This window comes from Chelonoidis abingdonii, chromosome 24 (assembly GCF_003597395.2).
Source record: "Chelonoidis abingdonii isolate Lonesome George chromosome 24, CheloAbing_2.0, whole genome shotgun sequence".
Classification (NCBI taxonomy): domain Eukaryota; kingdom Metazoa; phylum Chordata; order Testudines; family Testudinidae; genus Chelonoidis; species Chelonoidis abingdonii.
This window is the reverse complement of record NC_133792.1, coordinates 24,910,921-24,936,057: the sequence shown is the minus strand read 5'-3', so window position 1 is coordinate 24,936,057 and position 25,137 is coordinate 24,910,921. Positions and strand designations below refer to the sequence as shown.

Sequence of the window (25,137 nt, the reverse complement as noted above, 5' to 3'; positions counted from 1 at the left end):
TGAGCACTTTGGATCTGTGCTGTGGTACCCGGGAATCACTGACCCAGGGAGGAGAATCACATGACATGTATGAAATTGTTTCCAATAAGTGAATGAAGGTTTTCTTATCCAGTGAGACCATTAAAAATTCCATTCACTGCTCCAAGTGATACAAATGGCTTCCTTATCTCCCTGCACTCAGAACAGCAGATACTCCAATGCCACGCGGGGCTGTCTCTCTGTACAGGTGGGCACCCAGTGCTGGAGGTGCCCGTGATACAGGGAGATCAGTAAACATTTCAGTTTAAGATGAGAGAACCTTTCAGCTGAGCAGGTGGGTGAACCCCGTCCTCTGTTCCCCCTCCACAGGGGACAATGTGGGCGGGGGGCTGCAGACCTGCCCTCCCCTCCATGCCTGGTAAAGTTGTGTGGCCAGCCAGACTGCACACCAGACTGGTATTCAGGAGACCTGCGTTCTAGTTTTGCCTGTGCCATTGGCCTACTGCATGACTGGGCAGGTCACTTCCCCTCTGTGCCTCAGTTTCAGCATCTCAAAAATGGGGATAATGGTGCTGGACTCCTCTGGAATCTGCAGATGCAGGGCCAGATGATATTATTAGAGAATGAAGTATCATGAAGAAACACCAAGCTCCGAAGCAGAGGATGTGCTTCTCAAATGGTGAGCAATCGAGCACCTGGCTGAGGGCCAGCAGAGAAGTGGTACAAACCAAAACCAAATGTTCTCAGGCTGGGGTGCCCGGGTGGCTAGTGAAGCAGCAGGTTGGGAACCTAGCACTTCCTGGCTCTCCAGACTTTGCAATTTCCCAAACTGTTGCAAGTTGTCTCAAACATAAGCTACTTAGCAGCGCATTTTTCATTAAAACAAACTCTCTCTTCACATAAAAAAAAAACAATGAACATCCTTCTCCTCCTGATCACGGAAGGCCAATTAATTAAGTGGGCTTAATTGTATATTACATTTCAAACAATACTGTTGCACTTATTTATCATGTTAATTACAATGTTAAATAAAAAAGACAATAAATTATTACTTAAATCATCAAGATGCATAACTGCAGGGTTTGGTACAGCGTGGGCCTGCCTTGCTTCCCTGCACATGCTATTTCCACAGGACAGGTCGGCGTTTGTTCTGTGAAAGAAGCAGCTGACAGTGAAGTGTCATTAGTGAAATTAGTTAACTGAACATTTATGCACCACAAAGCACGAAATATTTTCCATTGTGTTTCCACGTGCTTATTGGCAGTGCACACTTCATGTACTGTACCTAATTAAATGTAACGGATTATGAAATTTTGAAATTATATGTGGAGTATTTATGGTGCATGTTGCATGGTCAATAGCTTCATATTTCTACCTCTAGAAACTCTTTTTTTTTCAAATTCACCTTTTTTTATTTACATTTATTTGAATCCAATTTGAAGGCAGGGATAAGAGCTCAAAAAACCCTGGCTCTTAATTGTAATGTGTTTAAAAAGATTTTTATTTTATTTTATTTTTTGCAAACAGAATGCAAATGCTGGCTTTCTATTCCTTTGTATTTACACTGATTCAGTTTTTATTTCAAATATACATTCTTGTCAAGCATATTTTTCTTTTGTTTGAAGCAGTAAAAAATTTTACTGCCATAATCCACTGACCTGCTTTTGCCAACGACTATGTCCTTTCTACAGTGTGTCTGATAGACTGATTGGCGTTCATGACACCTGAAAGAGGCTCATCTGAAAAGTATAGAACATCGGCTTTGCAGCCAACATAGGTAAAGAACAGATGATCGTTTATCTCCCCCAAACATATGCTGATCAGATAGTTCTAAATTACAGCTGACGACATTCTCTGCTAAGGACACTTTTTCCTAAATTACCTTTCCCACACTCTTGAACTATGAACACTAACACCTAATACAATTTCATTTTTGTATTTATGTATTTCTTGAAAAACTTGCTCTACATATTATTTTATACACTGATATCAAAACTGAAACCATTTATCTCCCATCTGCACCTAAATGTATCTGGGAGCCTAATCCACTGTTTTTGCAGCTCAGGTAAGCTCCACCAGCAGCATGATTTACAGCGAGCAGTGCAGTCCGGGGTGTTACTTGCTGACAGGGGCAGCGTCGAACTTTGAATTAAATGTTTAAGTGAGAAAATGTTCCTTTCTCTCCCGGACCCTGGAACCTGCCCACAGCATTCCCGAGGAAGAGCTACAGGGGATGTCAGTGGTGGAGATTACAAGCAGTGGCTGAACCTGGCTGTGTACAACCAAAGCTGATTTCTAACATTTATTTTTCATTCCCCCCCACCACCTGCACTTCCTGGGTGCAGGCAGTACTGGGAATGGCAGCACTGGTCTCTTGGGACCCCTCTAATGACCAGACTCAAGGGTGCTCAGAAGGTTTGCAGCAAAGCCCTGTGACATTTCCAGCTGGTCTGCCGACCCAAGAGGTCTGGATTAGCATCCAAACCAAACTTCTGACTCTCATGAGATTCACTCTCCCATTACTTGAAAATAGCTCCTCTCTCAGCTGCTGGAAAAAACCAAGGGGGGACTCTTCCTGCAATGTGGCATTTGCTTTTCATTTAAGGGGACACAGATTCCTGGTCAAGGGAAGATCTCTGGTCCCCACAGGCCTGTGATCTTCATGTTTATCTCAACCCAATCTCCAGTTATTGCAACTCCCCTCTTCCCATAAAATGGTCAGGAGGCCTCTCAGACCCATTCAGTCACTTCCTTCGATGCCATTGCTTATCCGTTGGGTGTGCTACTCTTTCTAGTTTGCTAAATGGATTGCCAAGTTTACCCTAGATTTCTGGATGCATCCTCCAGCTTTTGCTGCCTTCCACAGGAGCAGTGTCTCCCTCTCTACTTCAGGCTCCCTTTTTGTATCCCAGTGAAAATAAACCCAGCCTGGGCAGACTTTCAACACTGATTAAACCTGCCGCCCCATCTGTGGCCCTATGCTGCACCCTGCTTACGGTAATAATATCTGCCAACAGAAATATTCCCCCAAGTGCAGGGCTCACTCAGGTCTTGTGCTCCCAATCACAGTCATTTCCTCTGCTGATGCAGACCAGTATCTCATTGGTCATTGTTACTAAAGCCACACTCTGTGCAGATGGCTTCAGGGATGGTCTCTCACTCATTCTACAGTCCCTGTCTGTTCATTGTCCCAAATGACGGATCCTTGGAGTTGCATTCTCTCTCTTTGGGTTTATTCTCTGCAGGCCATTGGTTTTACATTTCCTCATTAAACTCCATTTTCCACATCTGAGCTAAATCATCCCCTACAAAAAAATCTCACTCCCAGAAGATAATTAACTGTTTATCGGGAGCATAACTGCCATCACTGAAACTCAGAGACACTGTTTCTATAGGTTTCAGTGGTAGCCATGTTAGTCTGAATAAATGGACACAAATCTGACATCAGGAATCATAACATTCAAAAACCAGTAGGAGAACACTTCAGTCTCTCTGGTCACTCAAAAACAGACCTAAAGCGGCAATTTTTCAACAAAAAAACTTCAAAACCAGACTCCAAGGTGAAGCTACAGAACTGGAATTAATTTGCAAACTTGATACCATCAGATTAGGCCTGAATAAAGACTGGGAGTGGTTGGGTCATTACAAAACCTAAACTTAATTTTCCCAACACTAATTTCTCCCTACTGTTATTCACACCTTCTTGTCAACTGTCTGGAATGGGCCACTCTTGTACTACTTCAAAAGTTTTTTCATCCCTTGGTATCCTGCTGTTAATTGATTTATCTCATTAGACTGACCTCACACTTGGTAAAGCAACTCCCATCCTTTCATGTATTTATACCTGCTCCTGTATTTTCCACTCCATGCATCTGATGAAGTGGGTTTTAGCCCACGAAAGCTTATCCCCTAATGAATTTGTTCGTCTCTACGGTGCCACAAGGACTCCTCGTTTTTTTAACTATTTCTACAGGTCTCCATTCCCACTCGCCATCCTGCCCTGCTCGGAGCCGCCATTGCAGGACCCCACATAGAATGATCCTGCTGATTCTACGGAACCAGAAGCGTAGCTACAACAGTGGCTTCCATGCTTTTTAATGACACCTTCCACACCTCTGCTTTTGTTTCATCCTAAGGCATTGATCTCTTGCATCTGATATTCTAACCTGACCCAACCATAACTTCACAGAAGAGAGGCCCCACTGTACACGATCCAGTGTATCATGAACATTCCTCCAGTTAGAAAAACTGCCATTTAGACCACGTATTATGAATGATGTTAATGTACTTCTAATCCCAGTGTTAACCCTTTCCTTGCTGCTCTAGCTCCCAAAGCAAAACCCACTGTAGTCAATAGAGGACCTTCAGCTGACTTGAGTGAGCTTTGGATCAGGCTCGGAGTGAATTATCCTACCAAATGCCTTTGAAAATATAAGGATACAACATCCACCACATCTTCCTTCGTACCCGGGCAGTAGATCTGCAAAGAGCTCAGGAACGTTAGACACCCCCACCCCCACCCCCACCCCCAATCCCAGGATTGAAAGTTTTCAAATGAAAAACTTCCACTCTTGGGAGCATTTTCCTCCCCATTTATGCTAAACTCAGCGGGCTCTAACTGCTGACTGGGGCCCCAATCCTGAAACGACTGAAGGCAAAGGCAAAGTTCCCATGGACTTCTCCAAACTCAGCTCTATTAAAACTGCATTACAGAATACACCAAATGGGCCAAGGCACAAGCTATACTCAAATCCAGCCAGGCTTCCTAACGGATTAGAGGAGCAACTGATGCCTGCTAGTATAAAACTTCCAGTAGACAGACCTAGCTTCAGGTTCTAGACTACCTTTACCCCCGCATTTGGGGGGCTATGTATTGGTTTTATATTTTAGTTTGCACAGGATTCTGTTAAATCTTAACAAAAGTCCTTTTCCAATTAAAAACAAGAAAAAGCGAAGCAATCAAATCTTTTAACACAGAACCAGTCAGCGAATGGCTTCCCAAGCTCCTTGTTTCCTTTTGGTTTGAGACAAGGACATTTCCTAGACTGAGCCCGTCATCCGCCACAGGGGTGTCCAGTCTTCTCAAACCCACTTCCCTTGTTCTGGACACATTAACTCCTCTGCCGCCATACGCAGTTCTCCAGCCTTGCACGGATACATCCTAGCTCTTTAACAAATCTGCCACCTCTGCACCCCAATGTCTGTCATCATTTCTATTCTGCCAACAGAGCTGAAGAAACCCTGATGGTTAGCAGAAATAGTCTCTGAAACTGGATAATCAATAGCTGGCGCATCTCTCACTAGCTTCTGCTTATGTTAATAGATTTTTAAAACTGACTCTTACTTACAAAGTCTAATTAGTTTCTATCACTGGCACTAGCCTACACTGCCTTCAGAGCCAGAAGGCCTGAGACTAGTAGCAAACTTTCAGACTCCAAACCAAGTGGAGTGCAAGTTCCATGTGCCCCACAACATTTAGTTTGTCCAGTGGAGCCAAGGCAACAGGCTCCAGTGGAGATCTGCAGAGTGATGCTAAAATTAGCAATTAGCCATTCAGTATTTTGATGCCAGGAAATAACCCAGGGGTAAATCCCAGTCCTGTGCTATGCCTGAGTGAATGGGTTTGGTGTTGGGGGTCCCACACAGTCCTGCTTCATGGCACACAGAGGAAACACATTGCATGCATGTCTCTTGCCATCACACAGCAGAACCTCGCTGGTTTAGAAGCATGCAGGGCTCTCGGCAGCTGTGCAGGGTCAGAGAACAAGGACGGGAAAATGAGAACTCAAAGAGTCTTTCTACAGATGCCAGCAGGGTCGAGTTTTCCTTAATTTAGAAAGTTTTCAGAAGAAAATGGGGACAAAGACAAAGGCAATGTGGTTTTCTGAGTCTTGGATTTCTTCTGCTGTATCCAAAGTCAACTAAGAATTACTACACATTATAGAGTTGGGTGGGTTTTTTAGACTAGGTTCCTACTTAAATCTACCATAAAGCACCTGAAAATGCCACAGTTTCACTGGAGACCTGTAAACTAAATCTCAAATCGTGTCTTAATTATAAAGCTAAAGGTTGATCAAGAGGTTATGTCGCTAATAATGTCAATTCCGGAGCCTGCAATCATTAAGACTTAACACATTAACCTCAGGCATTAAATTTATAATGACTTGAAATATTGATAAGCAAAGCTGATTGGAACTAGAGGGAGTTGGCATCTCAGCCTTCAGTAGTAAGAGACAGACTTGCTGTAAAATTTAGAAACTATTGTTTCACTTACTTTCCTGAGAGCCAAGTCCCAACTTTTCCCAAAATACAGGGGCCAGCCTTGCTGAGAGGATTCTGGCGCTCTGCCAAATGTACATGCCATAAAAAAAATGCAGAGTATTACTTTTCTTTTTAAAATAGCTGGTGCAGTGAAGAGTAAATAAAAGCTCTGTGTGACAGTGTGTCCATGCCTGGAAAGTCATTGCAGGAGAACAGTCTCGAGCGGTTAGATACAGTTTGGCTTGTCTAGGAAGCAGAATCCTGGCACAACAGAGGCATTTGTTTCTGGGGCAGCAGACACAGTTTCCAGTCCCTTATTTTATTGCACGACGTTGCTGACAGACCAACTGACTGAATGGAGGGAATCACTTTGCCTAACACACTTTGCTGCAATGCAGCAATAATTTTCACTGTCCTGTGGTTGAAAAGTTGTATTCTGACTGGGCTAGAGAAGAGACTTCTTAAAGGCTTTAACAAATCAGAGAAAAGCTGATCCACAAAAATAATTATATTTTTGTCAATAAACTGGCCCTTTCACTGAATTAACGTTACGTTTTAATGAATGTATAGCTGACAATGAGAGATGAACCATCTAAGGATCTGATTGGCAAGCACAGATTGCATATGATGTAATGCTGAATAGCTGGTTACATGCATTAATTGTATTTATTCATTTTACTGCACCCTAAAGTAAACCAGGTCCTTCACAGGCCGAAAAGAAAGTCATGATCCCTGCCCGAAAGAGCTTACAATCACATTTCCCGTCTATCTGCCACCTTTTTACATGTATGTTTCAGAGACATTAACTTTTATGTTCACCAAAGAGGGTATTGGGCAAGGACCACTGGATTGCCCAGAGAGCTTTCAAAGGACATTGGAATGCATCTTCCACTGTAACTGAGAGGAGAGAGAAAAGGCACAGACTAGCGTGTGGGTGGGCAGATACCCAGGAGAGCCAGGCACTGCATGGGTAGAGAGCCACCTGCCTTTTTCCACTGAATTCCCTCATGCCCATAGCTGGGACTCAGCAAAGCAAGAGTATCCATCTGGATAGACCTACACATTAGAGCCAGCAGACACTGATCAGAGCCAGGCGTGCTCTGCGCTTGCTACTTCCTGCACCTATGCAACTGTTGCCCCTTACCCTCCACAAGTCCATGAAACGTTTGCTTTCAAAGGAAAGAAGCAGCACTCTACGGAAGGTGTGTCTGGTCAAAACCATGAGTGATCACTGGGGTAGACATGTCTACGTAGTGTCATATTCTCCAATCTTAAGAGGGCTTAGCCCTGGCAGGCAAGGGATGGCGCTGGTAGGTGATGGCAATGCTGACGACATGAGCCTCATCTTACCTGTGATACTGTGATGCTGCATTTCTTTGCCAGCTCCTCTTTGGCTTCTTCACTGGGGTAGGGATTACTGAGGTGGGAGTAAAAATACTCGTTCAAGATTTCTGTGGCTTGTTTACTGAAGTTCCGCCTTTTCCGTCTGAAATGAGGAAAGAAACCCATTGCAGGTACAGATGTTAACAGAAGTCTGCAGGAGGCTCTGTTCAGGATAAAACCTCCTTTACTTCCTAAATACCATACCAGTCTGTATGCAACACACTTATCACTCAGCTGAGAACTGTATCTCACTGGCATGTTACAATACACACACGGGCCCTGCCCCTTTCCCCAGTCCCATCAAGGGGAGTTTTGCCATTGACTTCCAAGGCATCATGATCTGACCCACTCCAAGTTCTTCTTGGCACCATGCTGAAGAGTTTATAATCACTGCCACGACATGTCGATTCTCAGACCTTGCCTTCCTTGACCATTTGAACTACAGAGTTATTCAGCTTTTGCTCAGTATCCTGACATTACGCTGTCTCTGTTTGCAGTACTTCATCCCTAGCTGGGCACACCTTGTTTGGGGCACCCCAATACCATGGCAATGGGTGCAGTGGGGAAAAAAATAATACAACGAAAAGCAAAACATGGCTAGAGCCAGACAGGTGAGCAGTGCAGAGCCTGCCGGGCAGCACCAGGCTCACATGCAGGAACCAACCTGCTTCTCCAGGAAGTTACAGATCTGAAAGTGGGTGCTATTGGCCTGTAATTACCAGCTCTTTGCTGAAAACAGGAGCATGATTCTCTCACCACTTAACCACGAGAACATTAGGGCCCCTCCATGGGTGCGCAGTGAGGAGCAAGGTTCAAAGGGGGCAAGGAGATGTGTGGCTGGTGCCTCTACCCCACTGTGCACCACTTAGCAGAGCTCTCTGGCCGTGTGAAGGGACATTAGGCGCAGCCCACTAAGAGAAGCTCTCCGGTGCTCCCTGGGGTGGTCTGACTCCACGTTAACTCTTACAATGGGATATGTCTGAATGGCATCAGTGAGTCCTAGTGTGCAGCACAGGTCGCAATACTCAAGCAGAGATCTGTTTCCTTGCTCCAGTGCCTGGGCTTGAAAGATGGAGAGATTTGCCCCTTAAGTGTGCTGCCCTAGTGCATGCGCCAGCCTGTCCAATTACCCTGGAAATGTGAGCAAGATGAACTGAGAGCAGGACTAGGCAGGGGAGCAGTACATTGGACTGGCCTTTTCCCCCTCGATTAGAAGGCCCTGTGCTCCCTTCCCAGTGTGCAGGGGAGGCCTGTGGAACAGAGGAATCCAAATCCCACCATTTGCACGGCTTCAGGCTTCCCCTACCACCCAGCGTAGTGGTTTTTCTCAGCACATCTTCGGAAAGGACCCATTGAACATTTTCTTCAAAGTTCCATTCCCCTTAGGGCTGCTTGCGAGCTCAATGCCAGTGCCTCAGGCCAGTACGCAGTAGATCGTCAATGCCCCAGTGCTCAGTCCCATCTGTGCGGCTCTGTTACTCCCCCCAGCAGGCCCTGGTGCAGGCAGACTCTCCCTAGAGCTGTGTTTATCTCATTACTGGGCTTCCGCTCATTTGGCCTTATTTACCTTCCTTCCTTGTAAAGAAATCACTTTCAAATGTGCATCTGCAAGCTTTACCTGGCTGCAGACATTTCCCCAACTGTTTGTAATTACCCTAATTCAACACACCTGCCAGTGACCTTCTCATTAGTGAAATTATTTCATTCCTGTTTAGCTCCTAACAGCTTTCAGGTGTAAGATGCAAGGTACTAGCTACAGGGAGGCATTGCTAGGATTCTGCTCAGTACTTTGGGCTCCGAGGGTTTTACTCAGTTTCCTCTCATATACCATACATCTCAGGGAACCTAATCGCTATAGGTTCCTGTAATCTGCATTAGTGCAGCTCTCCAGGAAGGAATGACACCTGTGGTCACTAATGCAGCCTGCTCTGTGGTTCAAAAGAAACCTAATTGTTTCCATAAACTGCTTGTAATTTCAGTCTGTCTGTTTCTGCTGTTGCACCATCGTGTGGAGAAAGCTGGCACTCGAGATCAGCAGGCATTGCATTGCTCAGCTCCTCTGTCCAGCCTCACCCTATCTCAAGTACCCACTGTCCTCCTGCGCCCAGGTGTTGTTCCCTGAAGTACTTGGTGATGTCTCCATGGAGAGACAGGCAGATGCACTTTCCTACCCCTTGCATATGCTGGGCAGCCATCAAGCACTCCCTGGATTTCCTCACCATTACTGCTGTCAGTTGAATTGTCTTGTTTGACTGACCTCCCACTTGGTAAAGCATCCTCCATCCTTTCATGTATTTATACCTGCTCCTGTATTTTCCACTCCTTGAATCTGATGAAGTGGATTCTAGCTCATGAAAGCTTAGGCCCAAATAAATGTGTTAGTCTCTAAGGTGCCCCAAGGACTCCTCGTTGTTTTTCCTGATGCAGACTAGCACGGCTACCCCTTTGAAACCTGAGCAAAGAAAGAGTTCCCCAGGCCTGGGAAAGACCCAGAGAGCTTTAGAAGCACCCTGTCTGCTGGAGACCCCACCAGACTGCTACAAGCTGGTTCTGACTAGCTTCGCTGGTGCAAGTTCAGAGCCTGAGTCTGTCATCCTTTCATGTGGTACAGTCCAAAGGACACCCCGGTGGGAGCAAGGTCAGCAGAATCTGGCCCTTTGTAAACAACATCAACCAGGCACGTCTAGTTAACAAGGACACAGACCCTAACCTGGGCTCAGCCTTACCAGATTTCAATATTTTGCAAGACACGTTTCTAAAACACCCACCCTGCGCCATGGCTACCTTACCCTGGAACTGTTCAAATATCTGCCAGGGTGCCCGTCACAGCCCTTACCTAGGTCCTGTACAGCTCTGAGATGTGTTCTGGCAGATGAATTGAAGTATTTAACCCTTATACTAAACATGTTAAAAAGACACAGCATTTCCATGCAAGTTTTCTGCAGGGAACCTCCCCTTCCCGAAGCACCCATTGAGTGGATGAACAGAGGCATGGCCCGGGGTGAATCAACACACATCCTGGAGCATGTCAGTAAACACTGCCTGAAAGAAAGCAGCAGCAAAACTATCCTCTCACGTACCTGGCATCAAGGAATCTTGATCTCAGAATCATTACTGCTTCACAAGTGCTTTGTTTGAGCTGCATCTGGATGGAGCTGAATTTTCGATGGATGATGCCCACCATCCTTTCGATCTCCTTGGGAGAAATGGGACGTGTCCGACTCTGTTCTCGGAGAAGGTTCATCACGTGTGTGGTGAATTCATTACACGCCTGTGAAGGACAAAGCAGCTCAGAGATGGTTTTGTGCTGTCACACAGGAACATAACCGCTGACCTCACTGGTGTGTGAAGCCATCGAGCATTTCCTGGGTCAGGTGCATGCCACACCCCAGCCGGTGTTGTGCATGGCAGGCTCTGCGGTGGCAATGAATTGTGAGGAGCCTGCAGTAGCTATCCTCAGCCACCTCACAATGGGGGGCAATGCACGCAGGAAAAGAGGCCAGGCAGCCACAGAGTGACTCCTCCTAATTTGGGAGATCGGGATACCGTGCCAGTTCCGCCCCCCACACCCCGGCCTTGCTCTTAACCATCTCTCTCCCTCAGGGTTGCCCTCGGGCTCATCTGGCAGAGACCTCCAGGGTCCTTCACTAAAGCATGGCCCGTCTTTCCCTTGTCAGCGAGCTGAGCCGTCCTCTGATCAGCAATAATACAACGGATAGACACAGATGCATATCTGTGAATGAAAGTTTGAGTCTCTTTTCTTTTTCCAGTGCCAGGGGGGTAAACAAGCTATGACTATGCTATGGCTCTTTTTACATTTAAAGAGAAATAAATCATAAAGACAGTGCCCGTGTATTTTTCTAGGTGGGGCAGAAGGGCACCGCAGAGGAAGGGTGTGCTCAGGTTATAGCCATAAATAGCAACAGGCAAGAGCATAATAGTAGCTGGGACTCCACTGTTGCAGAGCAGAGGTAATAATCTAAATGTGGGTGAGGCCCCCCTATCTTTGAAGCCCACCTGATACCATGACTTCTTTTCTAGGAATGCACTTCAACACTCTCACACAGCAAGTAATTGTTTAACCAGCTGTGGCAGATTATGATATTTAAATAGCTTTGATTTTACCTAGAGCAAACCCTTTAAAAGACATAATTTCACAGAGGCCATATGCCATACATCTGCAGGGCTCTCTGGGCCCTGGCCTCCACAGTATGGCCTGAACACTGACGAGAGAAGGTGCTGGAAGCTTTGGATTCACATTCCTTTCTGCCTCCACAGATTATGTAGGGAGGAGGATAGTGCAATCTAAACTTCTCAGGCTGCCTCATCCAGCGACTTTTCCTGAGCTGGATGTGCTATGAACAAGCCGTTGGTGTGCTGGCATTCTGGCTGCTCCGTAAGCAGAGGCTGGGTGATGTCACAAACCATGCTGATTTATCTGTCTGTCCTCTCGTTCAAAAACAAAACCCAGCAGTTTTCTGCTTGAGGGAACTAAGTTACAACTACAGAACTAATCTCTTCCTAGGGACCCAGAATGGAACTCCAGCATATTCCATGTACAAACCTGTCATTGTCCTAACCTGGCCGCAGAAAACCAGGGACCGAGCAGTATGCCAGCTGAGAGCTGCATTTTTTAGGCATGCAAAAAACAAAGGGATGTCTGGCCCTATGAAAGGCCTTCGCACCAAGGAGGATGTCTCAGAAGCTTTGGGTGCCTTTGCAAGGGTGTGTTTTGATTATCCAAGCAAGGCAGATGTAGGAAAGCAAAGTTGAGCTAGAATCACTGCCAAATATGAGCAAAGGATTTCACTCTCGGGTACCCAACCTCCTGGGCTATGACCATGACACTCTGCAGTCACTAAATCAGGCAGAGGAAACTGCAGAAGTCTTGCTCAGGCTAAGCATGTAGCTCTCACTGTGGTGTCAGCGTCACTTTGATTCGAAAGCTGGGGTTTATGGTTTGTTTTGCATTCAGGTTTTCAATGACTAATCTGAATTTCAGGAGCCCACACGAGGGAGAGTGAAAAGGGAAAAGTTTATGCATCTAAAAACTCATCATTTCCTATAACATTTGCTGAATGTCTCACAACTTATTAAGTGAAGCCATCTATGAATGCAAATGCTGATTAGCAATTTGGCAATAGCCCAACATTTGCAGAATTCACGGAGCTTTTCTTTAAACCAGTAGTTCATACATGATTAATTAGAACATCTCATTTATGTAGTGTGCACTTTAGCTCATTACTCTAAGTAAAATTCGTTAAGTATTTACATTTAGATAATTAAAATCTGGGTACACCCTTAAGAAAGATGCATACACTTCAGGCAAAGTGATTTTTTTCTTTACACTACTGAAAGTAAATTACAGGCTAATTTACATCCTCGCTGCATGGCTTTGGAGGCAGCAGTGTGACAGGCTCAGCTCCTTGCCTTGCAGGAGCGCAGGACTCGCTTAGTGCACAGCGCAGTGACGGCTCTTGGGCCTGGCTGAGTCTCCCTGACGATGGCTCGGCAGCACCATCACTGAGTCCAGGTCACATTCCCGCTCAGTCCCCATTCGGGCTCCACGGGCACCGCTGGAGCGAGGGAGGGGAGGCAACTAGCAGGGAGCTGCAGTTCCATTCCCAGGCTCTAGTGAGGCTTCCTCGGTTTTATATTTGAGCAAATCTGAGCTGTGTTTTTCATTTGCACATTTTTGCTTCCCTTGGGTTTATTATGGCCCGAAACAATGAAACAGCTGGGTCCATAGCTCCCTTCCTCTGCCCAACGGGGGAGAGACCTGTACCTCGGCTGGGAATGCCAGTGGATCCTCCTGCTGCAAGGGAGGAGACTGGGAACTGCTCCTCTCCTCTCTCTGGGTCACTGGCAGTTGTTCCGCTTGTGAACTGGGCTGGAGACATCCCAGGGGAATGAAATATTTCCACTCATCATGGCTGGAGGGAAGGTGGACCAGGCTGCGAGCCTCCTCTCCCTGTTGGGGCAGGGCAGGGCAGGGCAGGGAGACATCCCAGGGGAATGAAATATTTCCACTCATCAGGGCTGGAGGGAAGGTGCACCAGGCTGCGAGCCTCCTCTCCCCATTGGGGCAGGGCAGGGCAGGGAGACAGTAGCAGTGGATTCCCTGCCTGCCTGTAGGGCTGCCAGGCATGTCTGGTCTGATTCCAGTGGAGGAGGTAATCCTGGAAACCATGTTTAACCACATACACATAGTGTCACTGGTGGCCAAGCCTGGCAAGCCAGGGCTCCGCCCACAAGCAGGTGGCACGATCGAATCAGAGAAACGTTGCTTTGGCAGCTTTGATATTGCCAACCTGAAACAAACCATAGCTCCCAGTTCTCACTGTTCTGGGTTCTGTTCCTCCAGCTCTGGCATGAGTCTCCGCTATGTGCTGACATGGCACATGGTCACTACCTGGGAGCACAGACATGTGCCTTGCCCTGCTTGGGTCTATTGGTTTTGCTAATAAAAATTAAGGATTCTTGGAAACTGGACCAGAAATTTAGTTCTGCGCCAAGCGACACGGGCTCATATTTTGTAACTTTGGGCACTTGCACATGTCTGACCCAGGTGTAGTGTTCATTTCTGCCAGCATCAGCCTGGGCAGAACTGATCATGCATACCCATTGAGTCACGATCCTAACAGTCCCACCATAAAACCCACTGCAGGACTGGAACACACTCAGAGGTGTATCCCAGGGAATCTCTCCATTGACATCCTTGCCCTATGGATCTGAGTCCTTACTGCCACATGTAGCATGTTCAGCAATGAGCAGACTCAGCCTTCACTGGCGCTCCTCAGGGAAATGAGCATCCAGTCCCTGGCAAGAGTCTGGGAGGGTCGGTTCTACAGTTGCATTTCACCATTGGCTCCCCAGCAGGAGCCACAGTTCAGATGTTTCAGAAAAAACATCTTTACCCATCTGACTGTTATCGAAGAAGCTTTCGTTCATCGGGTAAATGACACACGTCCGTAAGGAACGTCGGTACCGAAATACAACGTCTCTTTTCCTGAGACCCCAGGGGGGCTCTGGTTTCCCTGAAAAATACTGGGCACTGAGAAAATGTCACAGGCACCACACTTGCCACCTAATTTCATCACTATTCACAGGATTTGGGCTGTTTTTTCCAAAGCCCTGTATGAACGGAAACAGTTGCAGTGAAAATATTTTCTGGCATTTTTTCCCCATGAAAATATTTCTGCCCCAAAATGGTGTTAAACTGCACTCCAGAAGGGTCAGATAATTCAGTCTCTTCACCAGATCTGGATATCTCAGAATGAGGCTGCTAAGGGGCAGCTGAGAGACCGGTGTGCTTAAACCAAGAAGACTGAACACACACAAACGTTCTGTTGAAAAGTTCCAGTGAACTTCCTGCTTTCAGGAGACGAGAACCGTCCCATGCTGGGGAAAGGCTTGCTGCTTTGGAACTACAGAAAGGGCCTGATTCCAGTTTCCCTATCGCTAGTGTGCACCATTTACCCACTGGAGAGTTACTCCTGAATCCCAGGGGTGGAATAAGATCAGACAAATGTGCCACATGGCCTTGTTCTCTCACGTTTAGGTACAATATCCAAGCTACTTGAGCCATTTCTTGCTACTATTTTTCAGGCCTCGTGGTGACCTGCACATTACTAATAAGGTCAGGTTGTAAGGGCTGGCCTCGTCAACCTGCTCAGAAACCCTAGAGAAGCAAAGAATGCCTCAGCATGCTTTAATGCTTAATCAAGACTTCTCGGATGTGCACAAGGACAAGACGGAGACTCGCCTAGTTCAGCAGCTGGACAGCCATTCCCCAAACAATATTCTGCACTAGGCCACACTGCACTCGGACGAGTTCTCAGCATGCTCAGTGGCACTTGTCTGGAGCCCAGGCTTCACCCTGATTTGGGGTGAATTCAGAAGACATCTGTGAACTCAGAAAGCAGGTTCCCAGCTGCTCAGGGAGGCTTGGGACCCTTACAATACTTTTGCCTACAGCAAAAATGTATTTCAGTGTAATTATAGAAGATAGCTTTCAATATGTCATCTCTATTATAGTGGCTGTAAATTATGGAGAGAACTGCCTGTGTTCAACCATTTCTTCTGCCACAAGGCGGGGGGGGGGGGGGGGGGCGGCTCCTGGTGGGACACACTTTTCCTTTTTTTTTTTTTTTTTAAGTGCATTCCCCTAACTGGCAATGTCAGAATCAAACTCTGTCTGGGAAATGTCTGCACAACCGGCACTTTGGTCTCTGCTCCTGGGTGCAAAGAGCCCCTGGAAGCAGGGTAACCAGACGTCCCGATTTTATAGGGACAGTCCTAATATCCAGGGCTTTTTCTTATATAGACTCCTATTACCCCTAGCCCCCGTCTCGATTTTTCACACTTGCTATCTGGTCACCCTACCCGGAAGGTTCGCAGGCAGCGCGAAATGGTGACTTGGACTGAGCCCCTTTTGGAACAGCCTCCTCTCACGTGGAGCAGGCCTGCTCACTCCTCATGCCTGAATCATGCAGTGGGAGCTGTGTGCTGGAGTGGGTCTGCTTCCTCTTTACCTGTAGGACAGTAACAGCCTTTCAGAACCTTGCAGCCAGTAAGGACAGGGAAGCAGTCCTGGGTGCCTCTCGGCTGTGGAGACCGGTCCCATTCTCAAGGCAAACGGGCTGCTGCCAGGCTTGGGAAATTATCGTATTTCTGGAGAGTAGATGTTGCTGGCGTCAGGCTCAATGGGGAAAAGATACATGTTTCAGATCCGCTCTGCCTCTCTCTCTCCTAGCAGCACCTGCGCAGCCTGCTCTGGTTCCTGGGCTTTGAGCAGATGGCAGGGGCACTTCGGCTGAAACCTTTGTAAATGGAGCTAGTCGCCTTCTCCTACCCCAGTCGTTACACTTATTACAGCCAAAGACCATTTGCCAGGAACTAGAGATTAGCACAACCACGGGATTCACTTCAGCCCGAAATCCAGCTCCAGCCTCTCCCCCTGGGATTTTCTAAGGGGCTTTAATTCACTGCTGGGGCGGCCGTTTGTTCATTTGATGAGCATCGCTACCTCCGCAGAATAAAGGGATGTATTCGTCAGAGCATTACTGCCCAGCTCAGTATGGGGAAGAGTCTGGGGACTTGCACAGGTTGTTTCTTTATGGACAAAAAGGACCTTTGAGCAAAGTCACTGTCAGTCACTCACTGAGTCCTCTGGCACTGTAATGACATAGTGAAGGATTGCTGGCCGCAGACAGGACTAATGGCCAGTGTGTGAATAGCCCTGGCCTTGAACCACAGCAACAAAGGTTCTGTCCACATTTTCAGCAGAACGTGGCCTGGACTGCACCAGCTGGGGAAAGCATCCAATCTGTGTCCCCAGACGCCTCCTCAGCTGTCCACATGACACAACTCCCTCCCCACCACCCAGCTTCCTGTCTGCTCCCTGACACCCAGATGTGTGCTGCTGATCCAAGACCTCCGGGAGCCTCTCAGAGGGAGCCTGGCTGCATCTTAGATTCCAGAGCCTGTGAGATTTGAATGATCTCAACTCAGCTGCAATCAGTGTAAAGCCAAGAGGCTTCCAGAACTACTAGGCCTTTCAGCGACTGTTTGCTTGTAAGAGATGAGACCTTGTGGAGAGACCCAGGGAAGGGAGAGGGGCAGATGGGAAGGCTCAGAAAGAGGGACTCTGGGTTATTGCTGCCCCTGCAGACGTGCTGATTGGCGTCGGGGAGGCAGGAATCTGTTAGAGACAAAGAAATCCAGAATGTTGAATAGGCGTGTATGCAGCACTGAAGCAAGAACCTGCGAGGAGCAGGAACTGTCCCACCGGCTCATCTGGTCAGGTCGCTCTGGGCAGCGGGCAGTGCGCACACAAAGCAGCAGGACCAGCTGTGCTGTCTGCCTGTTGCCTGCTGCTCCTACCTGAAGATCCCACCAGTGTCCAACATGGCAGATCATGGCATTTCAGGGGGCTGGCGTGCAAGTCAGCCATGGACTCTGCCAGAAGATGGCCCTTACTGTCAATACCTCGCAGGGAGACTCTATTAACCTCTTCCGTGTTTTCTTTTGTGTTAATGACCTTCATAAAACAGGAAATTAAACTAGCCCAAGAGCCTCTGTGGGATTAAAATGCAAAGTCTGAGCATCCTACAGCCAAGGACCTGGCTGGGAGACCAAGCAAGTCCCCTCCCATGGCTAAGCCCCAGCAGAGCAGACTGGGGGAACATGCCAAGCCCCAGCAGAGTAGCTAAGAACAGAAGAGCAGCCAAGTCGAGCCAGAGCAAGGGTCCGTCCAGCCCAGTGACCTGTCCTCCGACAGCAGCCAGTGCCAGCAGCCCCAGGGGGAATGGACAGAACAGGAAATCATCCAGTGATCCATCCCCTGTCGCCCATTCCCGGCTTCTGGCAAAAGAACGGAGCCTGAGCAGCCCTGTGATTTCCTTTGCTGTCGTGCTTTCAAGTGGGATTTTTACCACTGCCTTATGGTCTCGGTTGTGGTTTCATTTTGTTCAAAGGGACACTTCACAGCAATGTGCTGGGGTGAGTCCAGAACTTCCCCAACTTCAGCTCAGGAAACCACCAGCTGATTAGGTTCGTTGAGCAGAGTAGGTTCAAGGTTTATAAGCTTTACTAGGGCCTCTCTGGAGGGAGAAATGAAGCCATTATGGCTGAGGCTGGCAACAGCAGGGGTCTCACACCCTTTTCTTCTTCTCTCCCTGCCTTTTCCAGCTCCTTAGATGCAAAGTTGTCCACTAAAGGAACACAAAGGACAATCACTCTCCCTGATGGCTCTGCAGGCTGTTATCACTGCACAGTCCCTGCCACGCTGGATGCATGGGGGCAGGGAAGCCACACTGCTCAGCAGTAGAGCAGAATGCAGTTTTTAAAGGTTCCCCCAGCGTCCATGAAACCCACAAGAGCAGCATGTCACCAGCTCCCGGAGAAGAACCCGCAGCCCTGAGGATCTGCAGAGGATTATTTATAACATGTCAAAATACTGAGAGCAAATGTCAACCTTAAAAGGTTTCACCATCAACTTAATTTGCATATTTCTTATTATTATGAATAATAAATTATCATCTTAAATTTATATAGTGTATTTCATCCTGAATAATCCTGAAGTGCTTTATATTATCTACATGGCTATAGTTTATAGACAGAAAGATACAGATTACCCACACCCAATTGAAACTTCAGGCAGAATTTAGGGAGGCAGAATATATTTGCCCAGGACACTCAAGCTAATGCTCTAAATCTTGCAAACAATGCCATGGGATCTTCAAAATCACAAGTGGTCAGGACTTCTAAAGACACCACCTCCAGCAGCAGGGGCCACCTAGCACCATGCTAGAGTCTTGGATTCACTGCCAACTCCGAGGAAGATTGATACTTATTAATTCACCAACACCATTTCCTGTTTCTCAACCATCTCCCAGGCAAGTACTAGCCCAGGCCTGACCTTAGCATGTAAGACCTGATAACCTCCCCAAGTGCTATGGCTCCCAGATATCATGAGCATTTTGGCTCACGGAAGCACTGATTTTACTAGGGTTCATTACAGGCTTACAGAGTGGCACTATTTAACGCCCCCCCTTCTCCTAAGGGTACATCTGAACGGGGATAAAAGCCCTGTGGCACAGCTGCAGCTGGCCCAGGTCAGCTGACTCAGGCTCACAGAGCTCATGCTTCAGAGCTAACATCACTGTGCAGACATTTGGACTCAGGCTGGAGGCAGAGATCTGGGACCCTCCCTCGCAGGGTCCCAGCTTGCTCCAGCCTGAGCCCAAGTTAGCTGGCCCACGCCTGCTGTGGGTTTGTTATCCCTGTGTAGACACACCCTCAGAGCCCCCTAACTGAGCAGTTTCTAGGGTGGGGGGAACTACTGTTCGGGCTGTTTTCGTGTGCACCCAGCCATAACAGCGGGGAAAACAGATAAGAACCAGGCATGCCAGCCAGCCTGGTCATTGGCACTGAGCTCCACCCACAACATCAGCCCTTTCTTTCGACTGCCTAGCTCTTTAGCCAGAGAGAGAAATGTAATTTTTAAGCCCTATATAGAAACAGAGGTGCAGAGACAAGTGGCAGCAGGCACATACAGGGCTGTGAGAGCGATGTCTGACCTGTTCATATTTCTCCAACTCTGTGTGATAGATTTGTCTGATCTGGGTCAATTTGGCTCTGTAATCTGAGTGTTCGATAGAGTTATCTGAGGACCCTCCAGAGGCTGCTGCGGCTGCGGCTGCTGCTGCCGATCCCCCACCTTTCTCAGGACCTGAAACCCCTTCTGCCAGAAGCATATTGTCCAGTCTCATTAGCTGGGGATCGGGAGGGTCTTCCTCCTGGGCTCCTCGGATGCTCAAACCTTGGGTAAAAAAGAGAGAGACAGACAGAGAAACCACAGTGAGTATTTCCCATGCCCTGGCAAGCTCCTGTCTGCAGCCAGCCCCACTGCTGGGGGCAGGCTGGACCAGTCACTGTAATATTTTACAAATCCATTCTCTGCTGGGAGAGACATTGACCCCCAGGCGTGAGGGTGGATAACGGCTCTGTCCCCATCACCATGATGACCTAAGAGGTCCAAGCCTCCCCTAGCCCTAAGGAAAAGTCGTATAGAATTTAGCAGAAATAAAACCAATAGGGGTCTATAGAAATTAATCTGAAAACCCACTGAATTTAACAGAGGATGAGAGACTTGTCACAGAACTTTTCAAATACCCAATAGGTTTTTTTAATTCTTTACTGTAAATATGACAGGAATATACTCACACATGATGTTTTCCTTTATTTTTCAATAACATATCTAAATCTAAGCACAACTTATTTAGCAATATCACAGGGATAGAAAAACATATGGTCAGAGTAAGTTTGTGTTGTTTATTTGTCTGAGGTTCATGGTGTTCTTGCAGAGACTTGCTCGGCAGAAATCTATCCCTGCCACAGAATCCGAAGGGTTAACTTGGAGTGTCTGCAGAAGGGGTAGCGTTCTCGACTGAACGCCAGGGGACTTTCCCACAAGAGTAAATTGGTGCTATAAGTCCCACTGGTGTCAACCGAACATACCTCAGAGGTAGACATCCTCCAAAGGTCAGTGAGCTCCTACAATGCACCCAACCCCCTTGTGGAAGGCTTAGGCATTACAAGGGCAGAGGCGGGGATAGAAGTGAGGGCAAGATAACAGAAGTGCTTCTTCATGAAAAGCTGAGGATGGTGGGACCCCAGCACGCCCTCCTGCACACAGCCTGCCATGCAGAACACTGTACCACTCCGGAGCTCAGTGCAGATTTAAGCACTAAATATAAACAAGGAAGAATGATGCCTTCTCCTACCACCCAGGCATTTAACTGCCGTCAGGATGCTGGGATGCTAAACATGGGTTTGAAATTGCCGGCACTATTGCAGTATGTTGGTGGGAGCAAGACTTTAAACCTAATTTCTGTTTTAAAATGAGACCATCCGAAGTGATGCCCAGTCAGCAACCTCATCAGAGTGCTACAGATCAAGGCTGACAATTTGTAGGTTTAATCAGGGCATGCAGGCACTCTGCCAAGATGTTATCAACAATGCTGAAAACAAAGTTTAAAAATAATTACACTAGTATAAATATCACTAGAGCCATTGCTACTCGAATCAGCACTTCTGTTAAAGATGTAACACAACCAGCGATCTCCCAGCCCAATTAACCTCTTTAAATCTGTTTAAAACCAGGTATTCACACACTAGCTAGACGGGATCCCAGTGGGTAGGAAGTTGGCACCTTGAATGTTTGCATTCTGATTCTGCCGTCTGTGTCTGCGCCTGTTCTTAGTTACACACAGTGGTGCACACTCTGTGTAGAGTGCAGCGTACACGACAATAACTTCCAGAAGCTGCCAAGTGTTCCGCTGAGCACCAGCAATGCTATTATCTAGGCTAGCCTCAATGCAGCCCACACTCTTTTAGAAACAGATTTGATTCCTTGATGTCCTGAACTCCACACATTGCATGACACGACCCCTCATTGGCCAACCTTCCAGGCACAAGAAGGCACAGATTTAATTTCATTCTAAGACACACATTTTAAACCTGTCACCTTCATTTAAAAATATAATTCCATATAATTTAATTGGGATAATAAAAATGTCTCATTGTCGTTTTAAATTATTTCTGTTGCCTGTTCGGAGGTTGAACAAGGTTTGAAAATATAATGTATTATCATCATCCACTCATTGACTGAGCCCAAAAGTTAGCACCAAGAACCATGTGGGTCAAAGAACACTGAAACAGTAGTCCAGACAGCTTTGCCTCTTTATTCCGGCATCTGCCCGCTCACAGACATCAAAGTTACCAGCTCAGCCTTGCTCAAGCCAATACACCTGCTTAGCTCATGAAAGTTTCTTAGAATTAAGATTTGGCAGGCTTTGTTATGTGTGTGTGTGTCAGCAAAAGAAAGTGCAACAGGTCAAAGAGACTAGAGGAAAGGAGAACATAGAGAAACTCATTTTCCTTGTATATTCTCTTTCTAATTCGCACAAAGAATTTTTTCCCTACTGAGAATCCTGTGGCACCTTATAGACTAACAGACGTTTTGGAGCGTGAGCTTTCGTGGGTGAATACCCACTTCGTCAGACGTGAGCTTTCGTAGGTGAATACCCACCTGCATCTGACGAAGTGGGTATTCACTCACGAAAGCTCACGCTCCAAAACGTCTGTTAGTCTATAAGGTACCACAGGACTCTCTGCTGCTTTTACAGATCCAGACTAACACGGCTACCCCTCTGATACTTCCCTACTGAGGTGATTGTCCTTTTTGTTGTCTTTTTCCTCTCTCCTTCCAGCCTGGCTTTAAAGTTTTTGAACAGCGTTCTGGTTTTCTAACCCTCTCCCATTTACATTTTCAATTGCCTCCTTCTAAATACCCATTCCTAACGTTATTTCTTTGTTCTTTGTCTCTGTCAGTTTCTTTTCCTGTACTTTCCCCCAGCGACTGTTGAATCTTATGGCCTACAATGGTCTTTATTCACCATCAGAGATTTCAATAGTGGTTTCACTCATCTCCCCTGACAGTTAAACACTCGGGACCAAATTCTGCGCTCGGGTAAATGGGCCCCACTCCTCTGGCTTCCTGGTCCTTGTACTTTGGAGTACTGGCCAAAGAGTAAAAATTTCTGCACAAAATGACTGTGTGTTTCTAGACTGAAACTAATACAATTACTGAGCTTCCTGGTAACAACATGCCTAAGAGGCGGCAATGCTCCCTGGTTTTAAATAAATACAAGAGGAGACCGGCTGGAAGGAGGGTTAAAGGAGTCAATGGAAGAAAGAGCCCCCCATCCCCCCTTCCACACACAAGAGGAAGGAATATAGCAGCAGACACTGAAAATGACCAAGCTGCCAGAGTCTGCAGCTCAGAGTCCTAATATACTGTTATAACGCAGGTAACACCGGGAGTGGCGAACTGTTTTCTTCCTAGTGGGAAGTAATATGCGTAATTCCAAAGCAGAGATACATACAGCCCAGAGAGTGGATGTCTGACAACACACAAAGAAATGGGAAAGAAAGGGAGGTAACATACCAGGATCTAGCATTTATTTTGCTACTGAGTGAGCTCCATTGTTCATATGAATGGCAAAGCCACGAGTTAATTAACTAACTCCTACAAGAGTTAACCTCGTGTGTGGGGATAAATGTGCTAATCCTCCCTAGTTACTTTATGAATTATATGCATCAGATCAGCACAGAATGAACAGGAGATTGTTTTCCTTTAAGGGGAAAAGGCAGGGAACCCTTTGTATTCTGTGTAACCAGACTGTTTAGGAATACTGGAGTTACAAACCATTCAATCGGTTCCCCTATCATATATATAAGTGACTCTGATAAGAAAGCTCCAGAACACTTCCTGGACTCTTTAGTAAGGAGAAAACACTTTTCTTTATCCACAGGGCATACGTTTGTTCCCACCTAGCACCCGCCTTTATAAATTACTCTCCATTTGAATACAGTGATAATATATGTATTTTCTGACATATAAGCTCAGACTCTGGGGCTATTGTTTCCCTTTTTTATTCCTCAGTATATCGAACTATGAGTTTATTACTGTTTAGCTCACTGACCTTTCAGTGCATGGTGGAATTAAGGTACAGAGCAGACTAGAAAGAACACAAGGATACATCACTTCCAGAACAACTACAGATGTACTAATGGCACAAGAAGTGGGAGGTCTCAGCCAGACAGTAATAACCTAGCTGTGCACTGACCAAAAGACAAATACTTTCCCCTTAATGTAGCAGCCAGAATGGTGCATTTTTAAAGCACTTTGCAGGTTCCCTTTATATCAAATCACAGAACTGTCGGGTTGGAAGGGACCTCAAGAACTCAAGTCCCCAAGTAAACCTAGTCCATCCCTGATAGGTGTTTGTCCAGCCTGGTCTTAAAAACCTCCAGTGACAGGGATTCCACAACCTCTCTTGGGAGCCTGTGCCAGAGCTTAGCTCCCCCTAGAGTTAGAGAGTTTTACCTAATATCGAACCTAGCTTTCCCCTTCTCCCTGTCTGACCCTCAGGGGACATGAAGAATACTATCCTCTCAAAAACAGCTCTTAACATGTTTGAAGACTGTTATCAGCACCTCCCCAGAGTCGGCTTTGTTTTTAACTTTCCCTCATAGGTCAGACTGTCTATACCCTCTATCATTTCTGTTGCTCTCCTCTGGACTCTCCAGTTTGTCCACATCTTTCCTAACATGTGGTGCCCAGAAGTGCACACTCCAGCGGAGGCCGCACCAGGTCCAAGCAGAGTGGGACAATTACCTCCCGAGTCTAACACTCCTGTTACGTAATGTGCTCAGTAATATCTTCTTATGCACATATGGGTCCATATAAAGTTTAAAAATCTAGTATCCTTGGTGACATTAGAGCATTATAAGGTTAACAAAAAGCATGTTTGCTACTGATTTTAATCTGCTTATAACCACAACATTCATTTCAGTATCTCCACCATTTTTAGACAAATCACATAAACAGACACTAAAACATTGTTTAACAATGAACTTGGCTTTGTTATAAGACCACAGTTTTAGCATATCTTTCAGCAAATCCTAATTAGCTGTCTTTCTACATGCTGTGCACCTGCCCCCACAGATAATAGACGAGAGCATCTGCATAGACTGCTGTATTCAGAGGCCAATAAATAAATTGCAGGTCAAAATTATTACAAAGCTTTCTTCGAATAAACCCATCTTCTTCACAATAGAAAGCTGCAGATATGAAAAGTACCTAAAGCCCACTCAAATGGTACGATTACAGGGGCCGTTTGAGTTTAATAATCTGACTCTAATTCAGGCATTTTCAACAGCTCATTAAGGGTTCATTAATATATGGGCAAGCTTTTGAATTATAAATAAGCAGATTAGAAACCTGCAGTGTCTGAACTGTACAGTACTATCCTGACTAACTGAATAATATTGCCAACACAATGAAGGCTTGACCCTTGGGACTGGCCTCCGCCTCATGATTCCTCCATTTTCTTTTATTTATTCATTCCCTTGTTCCATTTGGGAAGAGGGGTCTCTTCTGAA

The 25,137-nt window shown here is 46.5% G+C and overlaps 1 protein-coding gene across 5 annotated transcripts in view; it reads right to left on the bottom strand.

The window, feature by feature from the left end:
* Nucleotides 1-25,137, bottom strand: part of PBX3 (PBX homeobox 3) — a 159,218-nt gene that overhangs the window by 12,355 nt on the left and 121,726 nt on the right. For all 5 annotated transcript variants that reach the window (XM_032769259.2, XM_075060432.1, XM_032769256.2 and 2 more), the window contains exons 3-5: nt 19,707-19,948; nt 10,704-10,894; nt 7,591-7,726 (exon numbers count right to left, since the gene is read on the bottom strand). In XM_032769259.2, coding sequence (XP_032625150.1) covers nt 7,591-7,726; nt 10,704-10,894; nt 19,707-19,948 — 569 coding nt within the window. The remainder of the gene's footprint in view (nt 1-7,590; nt 7,727-10,703; nt 10,895-19,706; nt 19,949-25,137) is intronic.